The sequence below is a fragment of the Sus scrofa genome, unplaced genomic scaffold, assembly GCF_000003025.6.
Source record: "Sus scrofa isolate TJ Tabasco breed Duroc unplaced genomic scaffold, Sscrofa11.1 Contig1914, whole genome shotgun sequence".
NCBI lineage: Eukaryota > Metazoa > Chordata > Mammalia > Artiodactyla > Suidae > Sus > Sus scrofa.
In genome coordinates this window covers 1,805,972-1,821,958 of record NW_018084979.1, presented here as the reverse complement: position 1 = coordinate 1,821,958, position 15,987 = coordinate 1,805,972, and the positions used below count along the sequence as shown (strand labels likewise).

The window sequence follows — 15,987 nt, the reverse complement described above, 5'->3', positions numbered from 1 at the left end:
CTTGGGTTTGGGCTGGTCTCGTGAACACTTTCTGCGCATCTTTTGACTGTAATGCCCCAAATTTCTCCCCCAGGGCCTCTCCTGTCTCCTCGCAGGCCTTCCCTGGCTGAGAAAGAGTGTGGTCTCCAGCGAGGTTAGTGTCTATTTCTTTCTTTCTTTCTTTGTCTTTTTAGGGCTGCACCCGCAGCATATGGAGGTTCCCAGGCTAGGGGTCCAATCGGAGCTGTTGCTGCCGGGCTACACCACAGCTGCAGCCATACAGGATCCGAGCCGCATCTGCGACCTGCACCACAGCTCATGGCAACGCCAGATCCTTAACCCACTGATTGAGGCCAGGGATCAAACCCGCATCCTAATGGTTCCTAGTCGGATTCTTTAACAGCTGAGTCACGAGGAGAACTCCCTTCCCTCTCTGGGGGTCTCTCTCGCTCCCCCCCCCCCGCCCCCGCCACACTCAGCCAGCCCTCAGCTCTCAACTTCCCTAAAACAGGAACCCTTCCCAGTTGCCACCTCCTGGCCTTGGCCCATCTCTTCCCTCTCCCACACTGTCCCTTCCAGGTCTGTGCAAGGGTCTGGGGTCCCCCACCCATCGTCCCCTCCTTGGCGGGCACTCTCTGTGCCCGCGGACTCTGCCGCGTCACCCCAGCCCCAGACGGGCACCTGGAATGTGCATTTACTTGCTCCCCGTGCCTCCTGGGCCTCCCAGGAACGTCGGCCCCTCGGGGACCGCCTTGACCACCTCTCCCCACCCCCGCCCCCGACAGCAGGGATGGGGGAGGGTTGGAGGGTCCCATCTGTGCTTGTCCCACATTGACTGTGGCCTCCCTTCCTGTGCCAGGAGCCTGAGGACGGCTGGGTCCAGGGTCTCCCCAACCAGGCTCTCCCCTTGGTCCCCCCACCCTCTGCCTCTCTCCTGCTCTGGGGCGACTCCTTCCCTTAAAGGAATTTTCCTGCTGTGACCAGCAAGTTACTGATGTGGAACCCTTGGCAGTGCCCGAGCTGGTGACCTTGGCAGGACCTCACACGTCTCCCTCCTCCTGCAGGAATAGCAGTGACCGCCAAGGTGCCCCGGCAGCACCCCCGGGCCCCCATGTCCCCTCCTCCTGCCCTTCGCCTGCTGGCCCATAGGAAATCGACCGGCCGAGGCCCCTGCCTCCGGCAGCCTCCTCCCTCTGCACCGAGAACCCCAGCCCACCCCAGCAGCAGCAAGGTTGGTGGTCTCGGTACCCTGGCACTTTCCAGCCCAAATCCATCCTCTTTGGTCCATAAACTTCTGCCTGGATTGATTTAAAACTTCCGTCTGGGAGCCACTGCAGCTCAGTAGGTCAAGAATCCGACTGCAGGGGCTGGAGTCGCTGTGGAGGCGCAGGTGAGATCCCCGGCCTGGCGCCGTGGGTTAAAGGCTCTGGTGTCACTGCAGCTGCAGCACAGGTCACAGCTGCGGCTGGGACTCAGTCCCTGGCCCAGGAACTACCGTGTGCTGCGGGCGGGGCCGTAAAAAACCAGAAAACAAAAAACCCAAGTTCCATCTGGTTCTCAGCCCCCGCTTCCTTCCTGCCCCGTGCTCTGCAGAAGGAACTGGTGGGAGCCCACCTGCCATTGCACCCCCGGCGGGGTCCCACCCCCCCACCCCGCCGCTGACCCTGATGTTCCTGGGGGGGGTCTCCTGGCGTCGCTGTCCCCTTTCCCTTCCTCCCCAGTGCTTGGGGGGGGTCCATCCCACCCCCATCTTCGGGACAGGGCCTTCCCCACCCACTGCAGCTGCTGGTGCAGACGGTCCAGGACTTTCCTGCAGGGCCTCAGACCCCTCCCCTCTTGGCTCCTTTGGGGCCCCTCCCTCAGCTCGGAGGAGTGGATTCACCAGGGTTCCCCCTTCCCTCCCAGGGACTCTACCCTTCCCTGAATGCTGGGCCAGGGTTCCCCGGGTGGAGGAGAGTCGGCTTGTGATGAGCGGGGCCAGCTCTGTGCACAGACCACGGGGCCCCTCTGTCCCCACTGCGCCTGTGCATGGAGCTGAAACTCTGACCGGAGACCCCCCTGCCCCCACCCCCAGTAAGGCCTGTTAGGGGAGGCCGGGGGGGTTCACCATCACCCTTTGCAGGCGAGGAAACTAGGGCGAGGTGTCTGGCTTGCCCCAAGGCCCTTCCAAAGCTCAGGCCCACAGGGGAGAAGGGGGCAGGGGGTGCTGGGGGGCCGGACACAGGGATTTGACCCAGAACCAGACCCAGGAGGCTGAGAAAGCCACAGCTGGCCCATTCCTGCTCCCCAAATAAATCACTCCACGGCCACTTTTGAAATCAGCTTTATATCAAACTATAAAAACCCAGGTCTTTTTCTGAGTACATACATACAAAAGCAGTACTACCAAAAAAATAATAATAACATCAAACACGCTACTCCTATAAATGTACAAAGGCCTTTGTACACCATTTACACGGCCAGTTTCTGGCCACAGTACCTGGAAAGGGGGGGACAGGCCCTCGAGAACTGACACCCCTGCAATGCTCTCAGAGGCAGGGTCGCGCCCAAGTCGGATCTGCCCCCTCATGCTGAGCGCGCCTTCCAGGCAAGCAGAGGCCCAGGAGGGTAACTGAACCCACGTTTTCCTGGGGAAGAACAAGGCACCCCATGGGGCGGTGGATGGATGGAGGCTGTGTTGGGCAAAATAATGCCCCCGAAAATGCCCCCATCCTACCCCCAGACCTGTAACTATGTGAGGCCCATGGCAATGAGGCATCAAGGTGTCAGGTGGAATTAAGGTTGCTGGTCAGCCGGCCTTAACATCGAGAGAGGAGGCTGGACTGTCTGCGTGGCCAAGGGTCATCGCGAGGGGCTTAAAGCGGAAGCGGAGGCAGAGGAGGATGCCGGGCGGTGAGCCGCCACGTCCGGCTTTGAAGATGGAAGGGGCTACGAGCCAAGACGTCTGGGCAGGTGGCCTCGAAAAACTGGAAAGGTGAGGAAATTCCCCGAAGGAGCTTCCAGAGGGAACCAGCCTGGCCGAAACCTTGGCTTCAGCCCGCTAGACCCATGTCAGATGTCTGACCTCCAAACGGAAAGACGAGTTCTTGTCTTAAGCTACGAAGTTGGTGAAAAGTCGCGGAAGTGGCAGTCGGAACTAAAACAGGCCGCGGGGCCAGGGCTCCAGCTTGCCCTGCCCAGACCTCAGCCTGAGCTCCAGCGGAGGGCCCACGGGGCACCCCTGCGCCCGTCCCCGGGGGGTGGGGGGGAAGGCACGAGTGGGGGAGGGCAGCAGAGAGGAGACTCAGGAGGTCCTCGGACCCCCGGGGCCTGTTCTCAGGGGAAGGAGGGGCATCAGAGAGGGGTCGGGGTCTGCGCCGCGGCGGGGCTGGCTCTGGCCCCAGCTTGCTGTGTGATCCCACAGGCTCCTTTCCACGCCCCAGATCAGAGCTCATCTTTTTCTTTTTTCCTTTCAGTTCTGTCTTCCATTCCACACACCTGCTGAGCCCAGCTCAGAGCAGCCCTGGACCAAAGGGGGCAGGAGCGGGGAGGCTGGGGGCAGGGGGCTTGGGGCGCTGGGAAGGCGCTTCAACCCAGCCATGAGGAGGACCCCCACAAACAGGCAGAGAGCCAGGATCTCTGACCCCTGGCCGCTCCCCAGCCCGGCCCCTCCTTCAGGACACGCAAGATCAACACTCATTCACAGAGAGTTTCTCAGGCGTGGCCTCCGTGGCTCCCACAGCAGGTGCTCCTGCCCCCACAGGAGGGGTAAACAAACCAGGGCCTGTCCAAGTCCAGCGCCTTGGCCACCGCTGCGCAGCAGCAACAGCAGCAGCAACAGCAGGAGGCAGGATGCCTATGCCGGGCTGTGAAGGGCTGTGAAGCTGACGGGGCCCGAACGGCCCCGCGCCCGAGGCTCACCAGGAGCTCACACGCGGCTCACACGCAGGCCAGGCCGCGGAAAAAGCTAACCAACATTTATAAGTGAAAATAGGGGCTTGGAGGGCTCGTGCGCCCCCGTGTTGATGTCCAGGATGCTTCGGATGCTCTTGACCTCACTGCTGGACAGGTTCCCCTTGATGGCCAAGATGGCGCTCAGGTGGCCTTTGCTGGTAAGGAGAGTGTCCATCAGTCCAGCCCCCTTGCCAACACCCCTGCTGGCTCCCCTTCCCAGCTCCCCAGACTCCTGGCCGGAGCCCCAGGACCCCGCAGCCAACCCCCTGCCCACGAGGTGGCATCGCTCTCCTTTGCCCACTGTGCTCCAGGGGCCCGGCCGCCTTGCGTCCTAGAGTGTGAGCCAGGTGCCCGGCCACCTCCGGCCCTTGCACCGGTGTTCCTCCTGGAATGCCCTTCTGCGTGCTCCTGAGGCGACCGCCTCCTTCTCACCCTTTAGGGCTCAGCTGAAATGTCACCTCCCGGAGCGGCTGTCAATCTCTAAAGGCAGCACCTCCTGGGTGAACAGCCTCTAAGTCTTTGCAGCTGAACTCCTTTGCCGGCCTGCTCGTCATGGCTCTAACCCTCAGGGACTAAGCAGCACAAGGGAGGACAAAGACCTGGTCCGTCTTTACTTCACCTCATCCTAGTGCCTAAAGCAGAGCCTGGCACCTAAGAGGAGACACTCAGTAACTGGTGGGACGGGAGGCTGGCTGGCTGGCTGGCTGGCTGGTGGATGGATGAATAAGGTGGATGGGTAGATAGGCGGGTGGATGGATGGATAGATGGATGGGAGGCTGGACAGGTGGCTGGGCGGAGGGATGGAGAAAGACGGACAGGTGGCTGGGTGAGTAGATGGGTAGACAGGTGGATGGATGGATGGTGAGCGTGGAAGTGGACGGAGCAGTGGATCAGCCAGGGGCCGGACTAGGCTAAGCTGGGATGGTCCGACTCAAGGCCTGCTCAACCTTGACCACCCACATCAGAAGACAGCCCGCAGAAACACTTCTCCGGGCTCACCAGATCCCTAGGCAGCCTGAGCCTCCACTCCCAGGGCACAGGTCATGCCCCCTGGGACCCCTAGGCTGAGTGGTGGACCCCAGCTTCACTACTGACTTGCCGTGGTGTCCAGAGGCCCCTGGTCTCTGGTCTGTTTCCCTCCGCGGGGCAGCGTCTAAAGGCTAAGCGTGTGGGCTGGGGACCCAGCCGGGCCGGCTTTGTCACCCCAGCTGTGCTGCCCTGGACACATTCCTCAAGCGCCCCAGGCCTCACGTGTCAGATGGGGATGAAAACTGTCAGCCTCATAGGCTGCGGCGAGGGTCAAGTGACGCCACCATAAAGATCCAAGCGCGGTGGCTGGCGTGCCATCGGCACTCAGTAAAGGGACCGCGTCGTGGTGGCAGCCCTGAGCTCTAGCCACCTGGCAGGGCGGATCCTGGCAGCCCCAGGCTCCGACCACAGGGGGCTATGGCAGGGCCATGCTGCCAGCTCAGGTCCTCTGGGGCCCTTGTTCTCACCTGAAGTCAGGGTACCAGGTGGCATAAGTGGCTACCTCGATCTTGATGGCACTGGGGTCCTGCAGGCGAATGATCTCGGCGAGTGTGGGGAGGGCACGATGCAGCCAGGTTGCGGGGGAGCCCTGCGAGCACAGGCCTGGTTGGAGGAAGGGTTGTCCTTTCCCTGAAGGTCCCCCAGGGGGCCCAGAGAGGCTCAGGTCAGACTTGATTGGGTGTGGAGAGGCCCAGAGGGGCCATCCTGGAGGAGGAGGGCAGCCCGTCCATCCCTCCATCCCGGGGCATGGGGGAGCAGGGCGGAGAGAGGGGTGGGCGGGGCTTACATTCTCCGTGCAGAAGTTCTGGATGAGCTCCGCGTTCGCCAGGATGTGCCCCGCCAGCTGCTGCTGCTGCTCCGGCGTCCTGAGGACCAGGCGCCGCTTGCTGAGGCGGATGATGTACTCCTTCACCAGGTGCAGGTGTATGACCTCCATGAGCTCCTGGGCGGGCGAGCAGGCGGGGGCACGTGAGCCATCCAGGCAGGGGACTCGCCTCCTCCCCGGAAGCCTCCCAGCCTCCAAGCCCGGGGTCCAGGAGGGGCGGGTGCCAGAGCAAAGGAGAGCATCCGTGCGTGCACCCAGGTGCATGCCCTCGCGGCTACGCATGCGCGGGTTAGCGCAGGCGGCGGGATCCCCACGCCCGCCCCCCCACAGCCCAGCACCCCCTCACCTCCCGGAAACAGTCGTGCAGTTCCTCGAACTCGGGCAGCCGTTCCCTCACAGCACAGATGATCTGCTCCAGGGTCTGCGCGGGGGCTGCCCAGCGGGTCTGCGAGAGCTTCTTAAACAGCGGCTGGAAAGAAGGGAGGATGTCTGGCCACGCCCTGCAGGGGAAGGGCCGGCGCGGCGGACACGCTCACAGACACACGCAGGGACACACGCGGCCCAGTACAGGGGGCGAGGGGCTGTCAAAGACTCCTGCGGACGCGAGGGAAAACGCGGGTCCCTGCTCACAGGCAGGAAGCGGAGGCAGGCTCCTTCCCCCCTTCCCCCAGGCCGGCCTGCTGCGACTCTGCAGCAAGGACAGCCTTTGCCTGCCCCGAGGCCTCGTCCACCGCCTCCCTCCTTAAATAAATAAATTCCTGCATAAACAAAGCCTTGTGCTTGGCTGGGCCTATGAGGCCCCTGCCAAGTCATCCAGGGTCACTGCCTGGCCACCCACAGCCCCCGGGCGCTGGGGACGAGGCAGCTCCCACGGAGGGCGGTTTCCGGGGACTGCTCCCCATCCTCTGCTAGAGGCACCCACGGGTTTCTGCGGATTTCTCAGCTCCCACGGAGGCGGAGGTGGCTGCCCAAGGCGCTGAGCGTCACAGCGGGGGATGGGCACGGGGAGGGGCGCGGGCGGGAGGATGTGGGGGAGCTGGAGCGAAAGTATGTGCAGACTGGCTTGGGTCTAAATGAGGGAGGGATGCTGAGGCTTCTTGTCTGCCCCCCAGGGCCCTGGGCAGCCCTCGGAGGCCCAGCCCCGGGCGGAAATGGGGGAGTGCGGTGGTCAAGAGTCCCCCCCCACCCTGTGGACCCTTCACCTGGGCAGCACCAGCCTCACTACAGCTGGGCCCACACCGTGCCTTCCAAACCTCGGGTTTCGCTTCTGCCATTCCCACCCCCAGCCCCCTCCCAGGCCGCCCCATCGCCCTCCGGCCCTGGGCTCAGCAGGTGCCACAGCTGCAGCTACCTTCAGGTCCCCAAACAGGCCCTGAAGCAGGGTATCAAAGCCACGACTCTTGAGCTCATTCAGGGGGTTCAGCAGGTGGCTCAGGAGGTCCTGTGCTGTCTGCCACTTCTGCTCCATGAACGTTCTGGAAGGACAGGGAGGTAGGGAGGTCACTCCAGCCCCGCCCAGCCTGCAGCTCCATACCCAGAGAGCCTCGTAGCCCTGGGCAAGTCTTCCTAAGCCATCTCCGCACTCTAGAACCCTCAATGGCTCCCACTTCCTGCGGGAGCAAGTCCGAGTCATCCCATCCATGGCCCCTCGGCAGGGGCCGGCCTCCTTGACCCCCGCACCTAACTCCTAACACCACACCCTCTGCTGACCGAGGGCAAGGCTCAGCCTCTGCACAGCTCAGCCTGTTCATCTGCTTAATGGCCATAATCACTGCACCGCCTTGACAGGGCCTCTTAAGGAGAAAACAGCCCGTGTTCGTGAGAGCCCGACCCCAGCACTATATCAACACCTGTTGCTGCTGCCACAGGCCCCGTCGTTTCCTCACCGCCCCGTCCTGCTCGGCCTGCTCGGTTTAATTCAGCGTCTCGGCTTAAGCTGCTCCCGCTGCCCTGCCTCCCCTTCACCTCTCAGCTACCCTGGCTCTCCAGCAGGCAGGCGGCCCCCACGATTCCCGCTCCCACAAACCCCTCCCAGCGCCCTCACCGGAAGGACAGGCAGTTGTTGATGTTGGCGATGACATTGGCCCTGTAATTTCCCAGATGTTTGCTGCTCTCCAGAAAATCATCAAAGGCGCGCTGGTAGCTGGTGAAACCGGAAAGGGTACAAGGAGGACTGGCTCAAACACGGGGACAAAAGCAGCCTCTGGCCTGCCCTGCCCAACCAGGCGCCCTGGGTTGATGGGGTGCTTTTCCAGGCCCCAAGCCTGGGGGGGTGGCGGGCAGGGGTGGGGCACACTATCCCTAAGCCGCCTGTAACTGGCTTCGCAGGCTAAGGCCAGTGCGGCCAGTGCTCCAGCCCAGCTCTGCTGCCCCCCCCCGCCCCCCACCAGAGCCGGAAGACTGGAAGAGCAGTGGGTGGGTGGAGGCCGAGGTGTCCTCAGAGGCGGGGAGGGAGGCAGCCAGGGGAACTGTGAGGGCGAGAGCAGGGGCGTCACCTGAAGGGCTGGCAGGGCCAGTCCCTCGTGGTCACCTTCCCTGAGCTGCAGGCTGCTCTGCAGGGGGCTTCGCTGAGCGGGGGGGGGGGGGGGGGGGGGTCAGATCACCCGAGGCTCTCAGGGCCCAGGTGGGTGGTGCAGGGGGGTGATCTTGCTCAAAATGCCAGATGCCCTGGGGGCAGGGAGGGGGCACTGATCCAGCCTGGATGGCCTCCCAGGGCACAAGGGGAGGGCAGGGGCAGGGGCTCTGAGCGAGGCGGCTGCAGGGAGCCCCTCCCGCGGGCGCACACGCCCATCCCCCACCTCCTGAGGACCGCAGCCAGCTCCACCTGCAGCACACGCTTCATCTGCGCACCCACGTCAGGCGTGATCTCCTCGGCCTTGGCCTGGCCCTGGGAGATGATCTGCAGGGTGAGAGGGGAGCTGAGCGGGAGCCCCCCCCCCCCGGGCTGGGGAGGGGCGGACAAGCAGGAACAGGCTCGCGTCTGCACACAAGGACGCGGGCTCTGTGCCTGCTCACGCACGGGCTGTACCGGTGCTCGAGGCGGCCTGTGCTACCTGGATGATGTCTATGGCCAGCTCACTGTGGCAGTGGCCGTCCAGCTTCTGGGGAGCCGCATCCTGGTCCCAGCACTTCAACTCCAGGTCCAGGGCGCGGGCCATCAGCTCCCTCATGCTGGCCTGCGGGGAGGGGGGCTGGTCAGGGTAGCACGAAGCCCACGTGGATGGTGGATGTCCCCGTCAGGCCCCCGGCCCGCGTCCTGTCTGCCCCCGCCCCCCTCCCCCCTCCGCTTCCTTCCCGCCCCTCCTTTGTCCCTGCCCGGTGCCAGCCCTGGACGCACCGCCTCGTTGGAGAAGAACGTGGCCTCCAGCAGCCGGATCTGCTTGGGGGGCAGGAGGCTCCCAAGCCCGACTCCCTGCAGCTCGCCCGCCAGCTTGGGGCTGTTGATGACGTCTCTGCGGGCAGAGGGGGGCCAGCACGAGGAGGATCAGCACCGTCCCTCGGGCAGAGCCCACCTCCTCAGCCGCCCGCAACCCCATCGCTTTTCCTCCACCAGATCCCATCCCTGCTTCTCCATCTCGGAAGCTGGGTCCTCCCGCTGCTCATCGGGATCCAGGCCCCACACCTGGGACTCAGCACACCAGCCTTCGCCTTCTCACCCCCACCCATTCCTGCTCTAACATACGCCCCCCAGAATCCATCAGCCTCAAGCCACCCGCTGCCCAGCCGCCACCATCTGTCACCTGGCTCCTTACAGGGCCTTCCTCCCTGGCCCCCAGCGATCCCTCCTCCACCCGGCAGGGAGAAGCACCTTTCGGATCTGATCTCCCTGCTCCAAGGACCCTCCTCTTACACAGATAAATGCAGCTCCTACGGCAGCTCTCTGCCTCCTTCCCAACCCACCCCCCTGGGCTGCAGGCCTGCTGGCCATGGGCGTCCTGCCAGCCCTGCATCCCCTTCCCCCCAGGCCAGCTCTGCTGCCCCCAGAGGTGGACCAGTCCAAGCAAGAAAGGCTGACCCCAACCCCACCCCAACTGCTTCCAGAGGCATATCTCCTTGTCCTTGCGTCTCAGAGTCCCCTGGAGATTGCTCAGCCCCGGCAGGTCCTCAGGGACTTTGGCTGCTTAGAGTCTCAAGAGTGGCCCTCTCTGCCCTTCTCCCAGCTGGACCCACTGTGTCCCTTTCTTCCCCACACTTCTGGCCACACAGGCTTTGACAGAGCCACCCTGGATGGGCCCTCCCCAGGGCTCCGTGCCCAGCTGGCTTCAGTGTCCTGCTGCACTGACCCCCGTGGGCTCCAGACTAAAAGCCCCTAGGGTCACTGGGACAGGAAGGCTGAAGGGGAGAGGTGAGTCAGGACAAGGCATTTCCCGGTGAGTCAGGACAAGGAAGAAGGAACTGGCTCAGGGCTGCCCTGACTTTCCCGCAGCCCCTGCCCTGAGCCGGTTCCCTATTCTCTGCTGACTGCTTACCCTCCACCGCCACCGGGCCTCTCCTCTGGTCTCTGCTGGAGGCTGAGCCACCGCCCAAGGTCCCCCCGAGATCCTCAGACACTGCTCCAGGCCTCTGGCAGGGCTGACCCTCGGGGCTGGGGCAGCCCCTGTAGGAACCCCTGGCCTCTCATGCCCTGGGCATTTCCATGCTGCCATAAAAGTCTCTCCCCGCCCAGCTGGTGCAAATAACTGGCATGCTCACGGCCCATGGGGACGCCTGTGGCTGTACCCGACAGGTACCAGGCATCCTCCATGGGCAGAGCCAGCTTCCTAAAAAGAGCTCCAGACTTCGGGGGCCAGAACCCAGCTCCGCCACGGGCTCGCTGGATGAGCCTGCTCATGGGCATCTGTCCCCATGTGCCTAGTGCAGCCCTGGGAGCACTGCCCTGCCTGGGAGTGCCCCCACAGCCTGCTGGCCCATCCAACACTGGCAGGCTCCCCGCGGCTCCCAGAATGCCTCTCGGCTCAGCTTAGGCCCCGGGAGGTGACCCCCTTTGCGGGGAACGCCATCCTCCCTCCACCTCCCTCCTGGCCTGTCCTCTCTCCTCCCCTGCCCCACTCCCTTACTTCCATCAGACTGTGAGGAGTTCCCCTCATGGTGCAGTGGAAATGAATCTGACTAGGAACCATGAGGTTGTGGGTTTGATCCCTGGCCTTGCTCAGTGAGTTAAGGATTTGGCATTGCCGTGAACTGTGGTGTAGTTTGCAGATGCAGCTCGGATCCCGCGTGGCTGTGGCTGTGGCTGTGGCGTAGTCTGGCGGCTGTAGCTCCGATTAGACCCCGAGCCTGGGAACCTCCATATGCCACAGGTATGGCCCTGAAAATACAAAAGACGAAAACACAAAAACCCCATCAGCCTGCGAGGCGCCTGCGGCAGGCCGGGTCTTGTGCCTCCTCCTTGGAGCTGGCCTCCTCGGGGCACCCACAGCCAGGGCCTCCTCTCCCGCTGCCCTCCCTGCTCTGGACGGTCACTGTGCCTCGCCCTCCACAGACTGGGAACTCCGTAATGAATGATGACGTCCCTGCCATTCTCTGGGCCTCAGTTTCCCCAGCGGCGGAGGCCCAGGAGACGAAGGGCCCAAGTGGGAAGCAGGCCCAGCCCGGCCCTGTCGCTCTGAGTCCAGGCTGGGTCTGTGCGGCGCTCCCGCAAGCGGTGACCCCCCCCCCTCCCCAGCGAGCAGGCCTCCCTGCGCCCCGGGCGCACTCACTTGGGGTAGAGGTTCTGCACCCAGACCAGGAGCATGTAGGTGTCTCGCGGGCACAGCTCGAACTGCGCCACGGCCTCCAGCTGGGCCGCGAAGTACTCGTGGTAGCTCTCGGCATAGGCGGCCACCACGCCGAGCTCGGGGGGGAACAGCGGCTTCAGCCGCTCCACCACGGCCTCCAGGTCCTCCCGCATGGTGCGGCCCATGTGCACGAAGACGCGCTCGGCCTCCGAGCGGCCTTCGGCGTCCGCGGCCGGCCGCCGGCTCATGCGCTCCTCGGCCGCCTGCGCCACGCCGCGTCGCCACGCCTGCAGCCAGCGCCGGGGCCGCGTGGGCGCCAGCGACGCGGGCCCGGGGCCCCCCGCCGCCGCCGCCGCCGCCGCCTCCGCCGCGCGGTCCTCGCGCTCCTGCTCGGCCAGCACCGCCAGCGCCTGGCGCAGCCGCTCGGGCGGCGCCTCCAGCGGCCGGCGCAGCAGGCCCAGCACCTGGTCGCGCAGCAGCAGGTAGAGCGCCTCCACCTTGCTCTGGCGCCGCACCAGCTCCTCCGCGCTCGCGCCGCCCGCCGCCGCCGCCGCCTGCAGCTCCCGCTCCAGCGCCAGCAGCGGCCCCGCCGCCTCCAGCCGCCCGCGCTCCAGGTCCGCCTTGAGCTCCTCCACTGCGACCAGAACGCGGCGTTAGCGGGGCCCCGGGGGCGGCGGCGGCCCGAGAGCGACGCCGGGGACAAGTCCCCTCCCGCGCGCCCACGGGAGAGGAGGCCGAGACCCCAAAAGGAGACGCGGGGCGCCCAAGGGGGCCGTGTCCCCTCCAGCCACCCCAGGCCCCCAGCATCAGAAGGCCGGGAGGGGAAACCCTCCACGCCTACCTTTCCTGGCCTGGCTGTGGCCCGGGTGAGTGGGTCATCCAGTCCCATGAGCCCCAGTCCCCCCCAGACTCCGACTGGCTCTGACCTGGAGCCCCCTGCCGCGTACCTGTGGGCAGCCGGTCGGCCAGCTGGGGCCGGGGCTCAGGCTCGCCTTCTGCCTCCGCTGAGCTGGGCTGAGGCTTCTTCTTCCTCCCTTTGGTGAAGACACTAAACACACTGGCCAGGCCTCTTGACTTCTTCTTCTTCTCCTTCTTAGCAGCCTTGTCCGACTCCCGACCAGGGGCCACCTCTAGGGGCAGCACCAGGTCCTCAGAGGAGGCCTCCGACATGGAAGCTTCTGACTCTGCCTCCGATGCGGAGGGCAACTTCTGGGGGCTTCTGGGGAAGTCGAGGGCCCCTGGCTCAGGCTGCTGGCCTGGAGGGCCGTGGAAGAGAGTCGCCATGCTCAGCATCGCCCAGGCTCAGGCCTGCGGGTTGACAAGGGGAGGGAATGAAAGGGTCCGAGGTCTCCCTGCCCTGCCCCCCCCTTCCCCCCCCCTCCCGGTCCAGCAGGCAGCCAGGCTGGCTTGTTTTCCCCTGTGCGACAGCCAGGGCCTCGGGCGGGCTTCTCCTGGTCCACATGGGCACCAACTCCGATCCTGGACACCGGTCCCTCAGCACCCACAGCCCCTCCCAATAACCACAGCCTCTCCCAGAATTGCCCGAGGCAGGGACGAAGCTGGGGACAGGGAGCCAGGCATCCCAGAGAGGGGAGCCCTTTAACTTCATTGTGGCAAAGGCTTCCTTGACAGCCCACCCTCTGGGCAGGGAGGAGGGACTGCAGGACATGAATACGGTCCTGGGTCCCATGAGACCCTGGGGGAGGAGGCAGAGCACGGGCTGCTGTCCCATTGCCCAGGGCAAGAACGGAGGCCCAAAAGTCACAGAGCCCCAGAGGCGGGGCTGGGGCAGGACTCCAGCCCCAGCGCCATCCTCCATTTGGTCCGGCCCCTCTCACGGCTCCTCAGCTTTGGGCTCACAGAGGAACACTGAGCAGAGACGCGGCTGCTCCCGCTGGCACCACAAGGGAGCAGAGCCCGACCGTGTTCTGGCCTCTGGGCTCCAGTCCACAGAAACCACAGCGCCCCTTCAAACTTCAGGGGCTCTTTCCCAGGGCAGGAGGGACAGTGGCCCAGTGAGGCCCAGGGCTGCCGGAGACCACATGGCAACTCAGACTGGGAAGCCAGACATCCCCGCTCCCGTTGCGCTCTGTCTGCTCCCAAATGGGGTGATGTCATCACAGAAGGTTCTGCTTCCTGGGCCCTTCCTGCGCGGCCCATCCCACACTTCCTCCCTCCCTCCCAGCAGCGGTGATCTTGCCCTCATCTCACGCAACTGGCTCCAAGAGCCTTGAAATGCCGCCTGCAGACAATGGCCCAGAGCACCTGGCGCCAGGTCCCCGCCTCATGAGCTGCATTCAGGGAGGCAGGACCCCCTGTGCCCAGCAGCACCCTCCCTGCCGCCTTGACCCTTGTTGGAGCAAGGCCAGGAACCCTTGAGGGGAACACGGCGGATCTCAAAAGAGGGGACGGGACAGGGCTGGCCCTCCCTGGAGACGGGGTGACCCAGAACCATAGTGCCTGCCCCACCGCCCAAGAGTAAATACACCGAGTCGTGACTCATGCGACACAATGCCTTCCAGTCACCCTACGACACCCCTGCAAGGCAGAGGGATCGGCCAGAAAGGGAAACTGAGGCAGAAAGAGATTGGTGGGGATTAGGCCCATCAGACTCTCCGCATCCCCTGCTGCCACCTTTTCCCACTCGCCCGACGCCTCATCTCAGTCCCCCAGGCTTGACCAGAGCCACTCAAGGGCCAGGGAGCCTGGGTTCTCCCACTCCTGCTGGCTTCACCAGGCGCCCTGGGCAGAGACCTGCATCGCCGGACCTCGATCACCTCCCCTGTCCTCTGAGGAGCCCCGGTCCCCAGGGCAAGGCCACTGGGCACCCCACTCTGCTGGACCCTCGCCCCAGCTTCCTCTCCCAATCCGCGTCATCTTCACGCGAGGCACGTGCAGGAGCTGCCCTGGCAGCTGGCTGGGGCTGCTCAGCAACCCCCCACACCGGCCCTCCTGCTGGGGCGAGGGAGAGGCCGTCCTGACCAGCTGTGCCCACCCGCCTCACCGCTGCCCCCCACCTCCTGCGTCCTCACACTGCAGGCTCCACAAGACCTCCAGACCTGCAGGTCCCACCTGGCATCACTGCCTCCTCACTTCTGTGGCACACACCCCCCTTACCCTCTGCAAGGTGCCGCAGCAGCCCCCTTGGCCCTGTGGGAGGCTTTGACTCTGAGGCAGTAGAAGGAGAAGAAGCTGTGGGCTCAGCTGTACCACCCACGAGGGTGTGGACGACACCACCCTTCCTCCCGAAGCCTCAGTCTCCCCATCTGCGAGGTGGGGACAAGGACGCCCACTTCACAGTGCTGCTGAAAGGATGTGAGAAAACCCCACTGCCACATGCCCACACCTGGCGGGGCCTCCGGAAGCGTCTGTGTCCTGTGTCCCCGTATGGGTCAGGCTAACCCTGGCACCTGGGTACGGCAGAAGCGGGCAGGAGAGGCATTCCTGTAGGCCCAGGCTCCTGGCTGGACACACTGAGACAGGAAGGGGCCTGCTCAGAGTCACGCTGTGTAGCCTCAGGCTGTGGCCCAGCAGTGGCGCCCTTCGTGCCTCTCGCTCCCCCAGCTTCTCCTCAGGCACACGCACCCTCCCTGTCCTTCTGGGTCAGGGTGGAGGTCCACACAAGCCTCCCTGCCCCGGATGCCAGAGGGAGGGCACATCTATGCCCCAGGGGAGGACACCAGTGGCTTGGCACGGTCACACAGCCAGCCTCCACCCCTGGCCCTGGGCCTCTTGGCCTCCCACTGCAAATGGAAGGGAGACCCCTGTGCCTCTCCCCACCGCCCCTCCCTCCTTGCGTTTGGCAGGGCAGAGCCCACCGCTGGGAGCCTCTAACCTGGACCCTCCACACCCGGAGGCAGCGGCTCAGCGCGGAGGCCTCAGTTTCCCTAGAAGTGAGGCTGCTGGAGACTGGGAGTCTCCGAGCATCCGGCCCCCTCGGTCCCCCTCCGTTGCGCCGGCAACCTCGGGGGATCGGGCCAGAGACGCGGGGTCGGGGAGGGCGGGCGGCCGCGCGGAGAGCTTGGGGACTGACGCACCGCGGGCGGAGGTCACTTACTGTGTCCAGGCCGAGCCGCCGATGTCCGCGGCAGAGCCCGGCGCTGCCTGAAATAGACGCAGACTCCGCCCCCGCCCGGCCCGCCCCGCCGCCGCCTCCGCGGAAAACCCGCGGGCGGAGGCCAAGGCAAGAGTGGAGGGGCGGCCCGTGTCCCTGCGCCCGGGGTCGCGCGCCCCCCGCAGGCGGTGCTGGGCCCGCCTGGCAGGGGAGTGGTGGGAAGGGCGAGGTGGCGGGGCTGGGAGAGCGTCGCCCGCCCGCGCCCGGGTGTGTCTGAAGCTGGACCCGCTCCGGGTTGACCCGGGATGCTGACCCATTGTCAGACGGCAGCTTCTGATTGGTTGGCTGGAAGAGGAGCGGCGCGGGGCGGGGCGAGGGGGGCGCCCCCGCGCTCGGGACCCCGTTCCAGCGTCCCAGAGCCGGCGCCCACCCCAGCTCAGAAGAGCTCC

At 65.2% G+C, this 15,987-nt stretch overlaps 1 protein-coding gene across 2 annotated transcripts; it reads right to left on the bottom strand.

The window, feature by feature from the left end:
* Positions 1–2,286: 2,286 nt before the first annotated feature.
* TNFAIP2 (TNF alpha induced protein 2) lies at positions 2,287–15,774 on the bottom strand. Of its 2 annotated transcripts, none has more exons than XM_021081528.1 (12): positions 15,542–15,774; positions 12,432–12,792; positions 11,467–12,118; positions 9,105–9,219; positions 8,821–8,943; positions 8,566–8,666; positions 7,812–7,910; positions 7,119–7,242; positions 6,114–6,236; positions 5,729–5,884; positions 5,409–5,530; positions 2,287–4,067 (listed from the first exon to the last, which is right to left on the bottom strand). In XM_021081528.1, exons 2-12 carry the CDS (start codon positions 12,775–12,777, stop codon positions 3,926–3,928), a joined length of 2,103 nt encoding a protein of 700 aa, XP_020937187.1. In that variant the 5' UTR covers positions 12,778–12,792; positions 15,542–15,774; the 3' UTR covers positions 2,287–3,925. The 2 variants fall into 2 exon arrangements, with proteins under 2 accessions (XP_020937187.1, XP_020937188.1); XM_021081529.1 differs by lacking the exon at positions 15,542–15,774 and adding an exon at positions 15,320–15,519.
* Between the last annotated feature and the right edge of the window lie 213 nt (positions 15,775–15,987).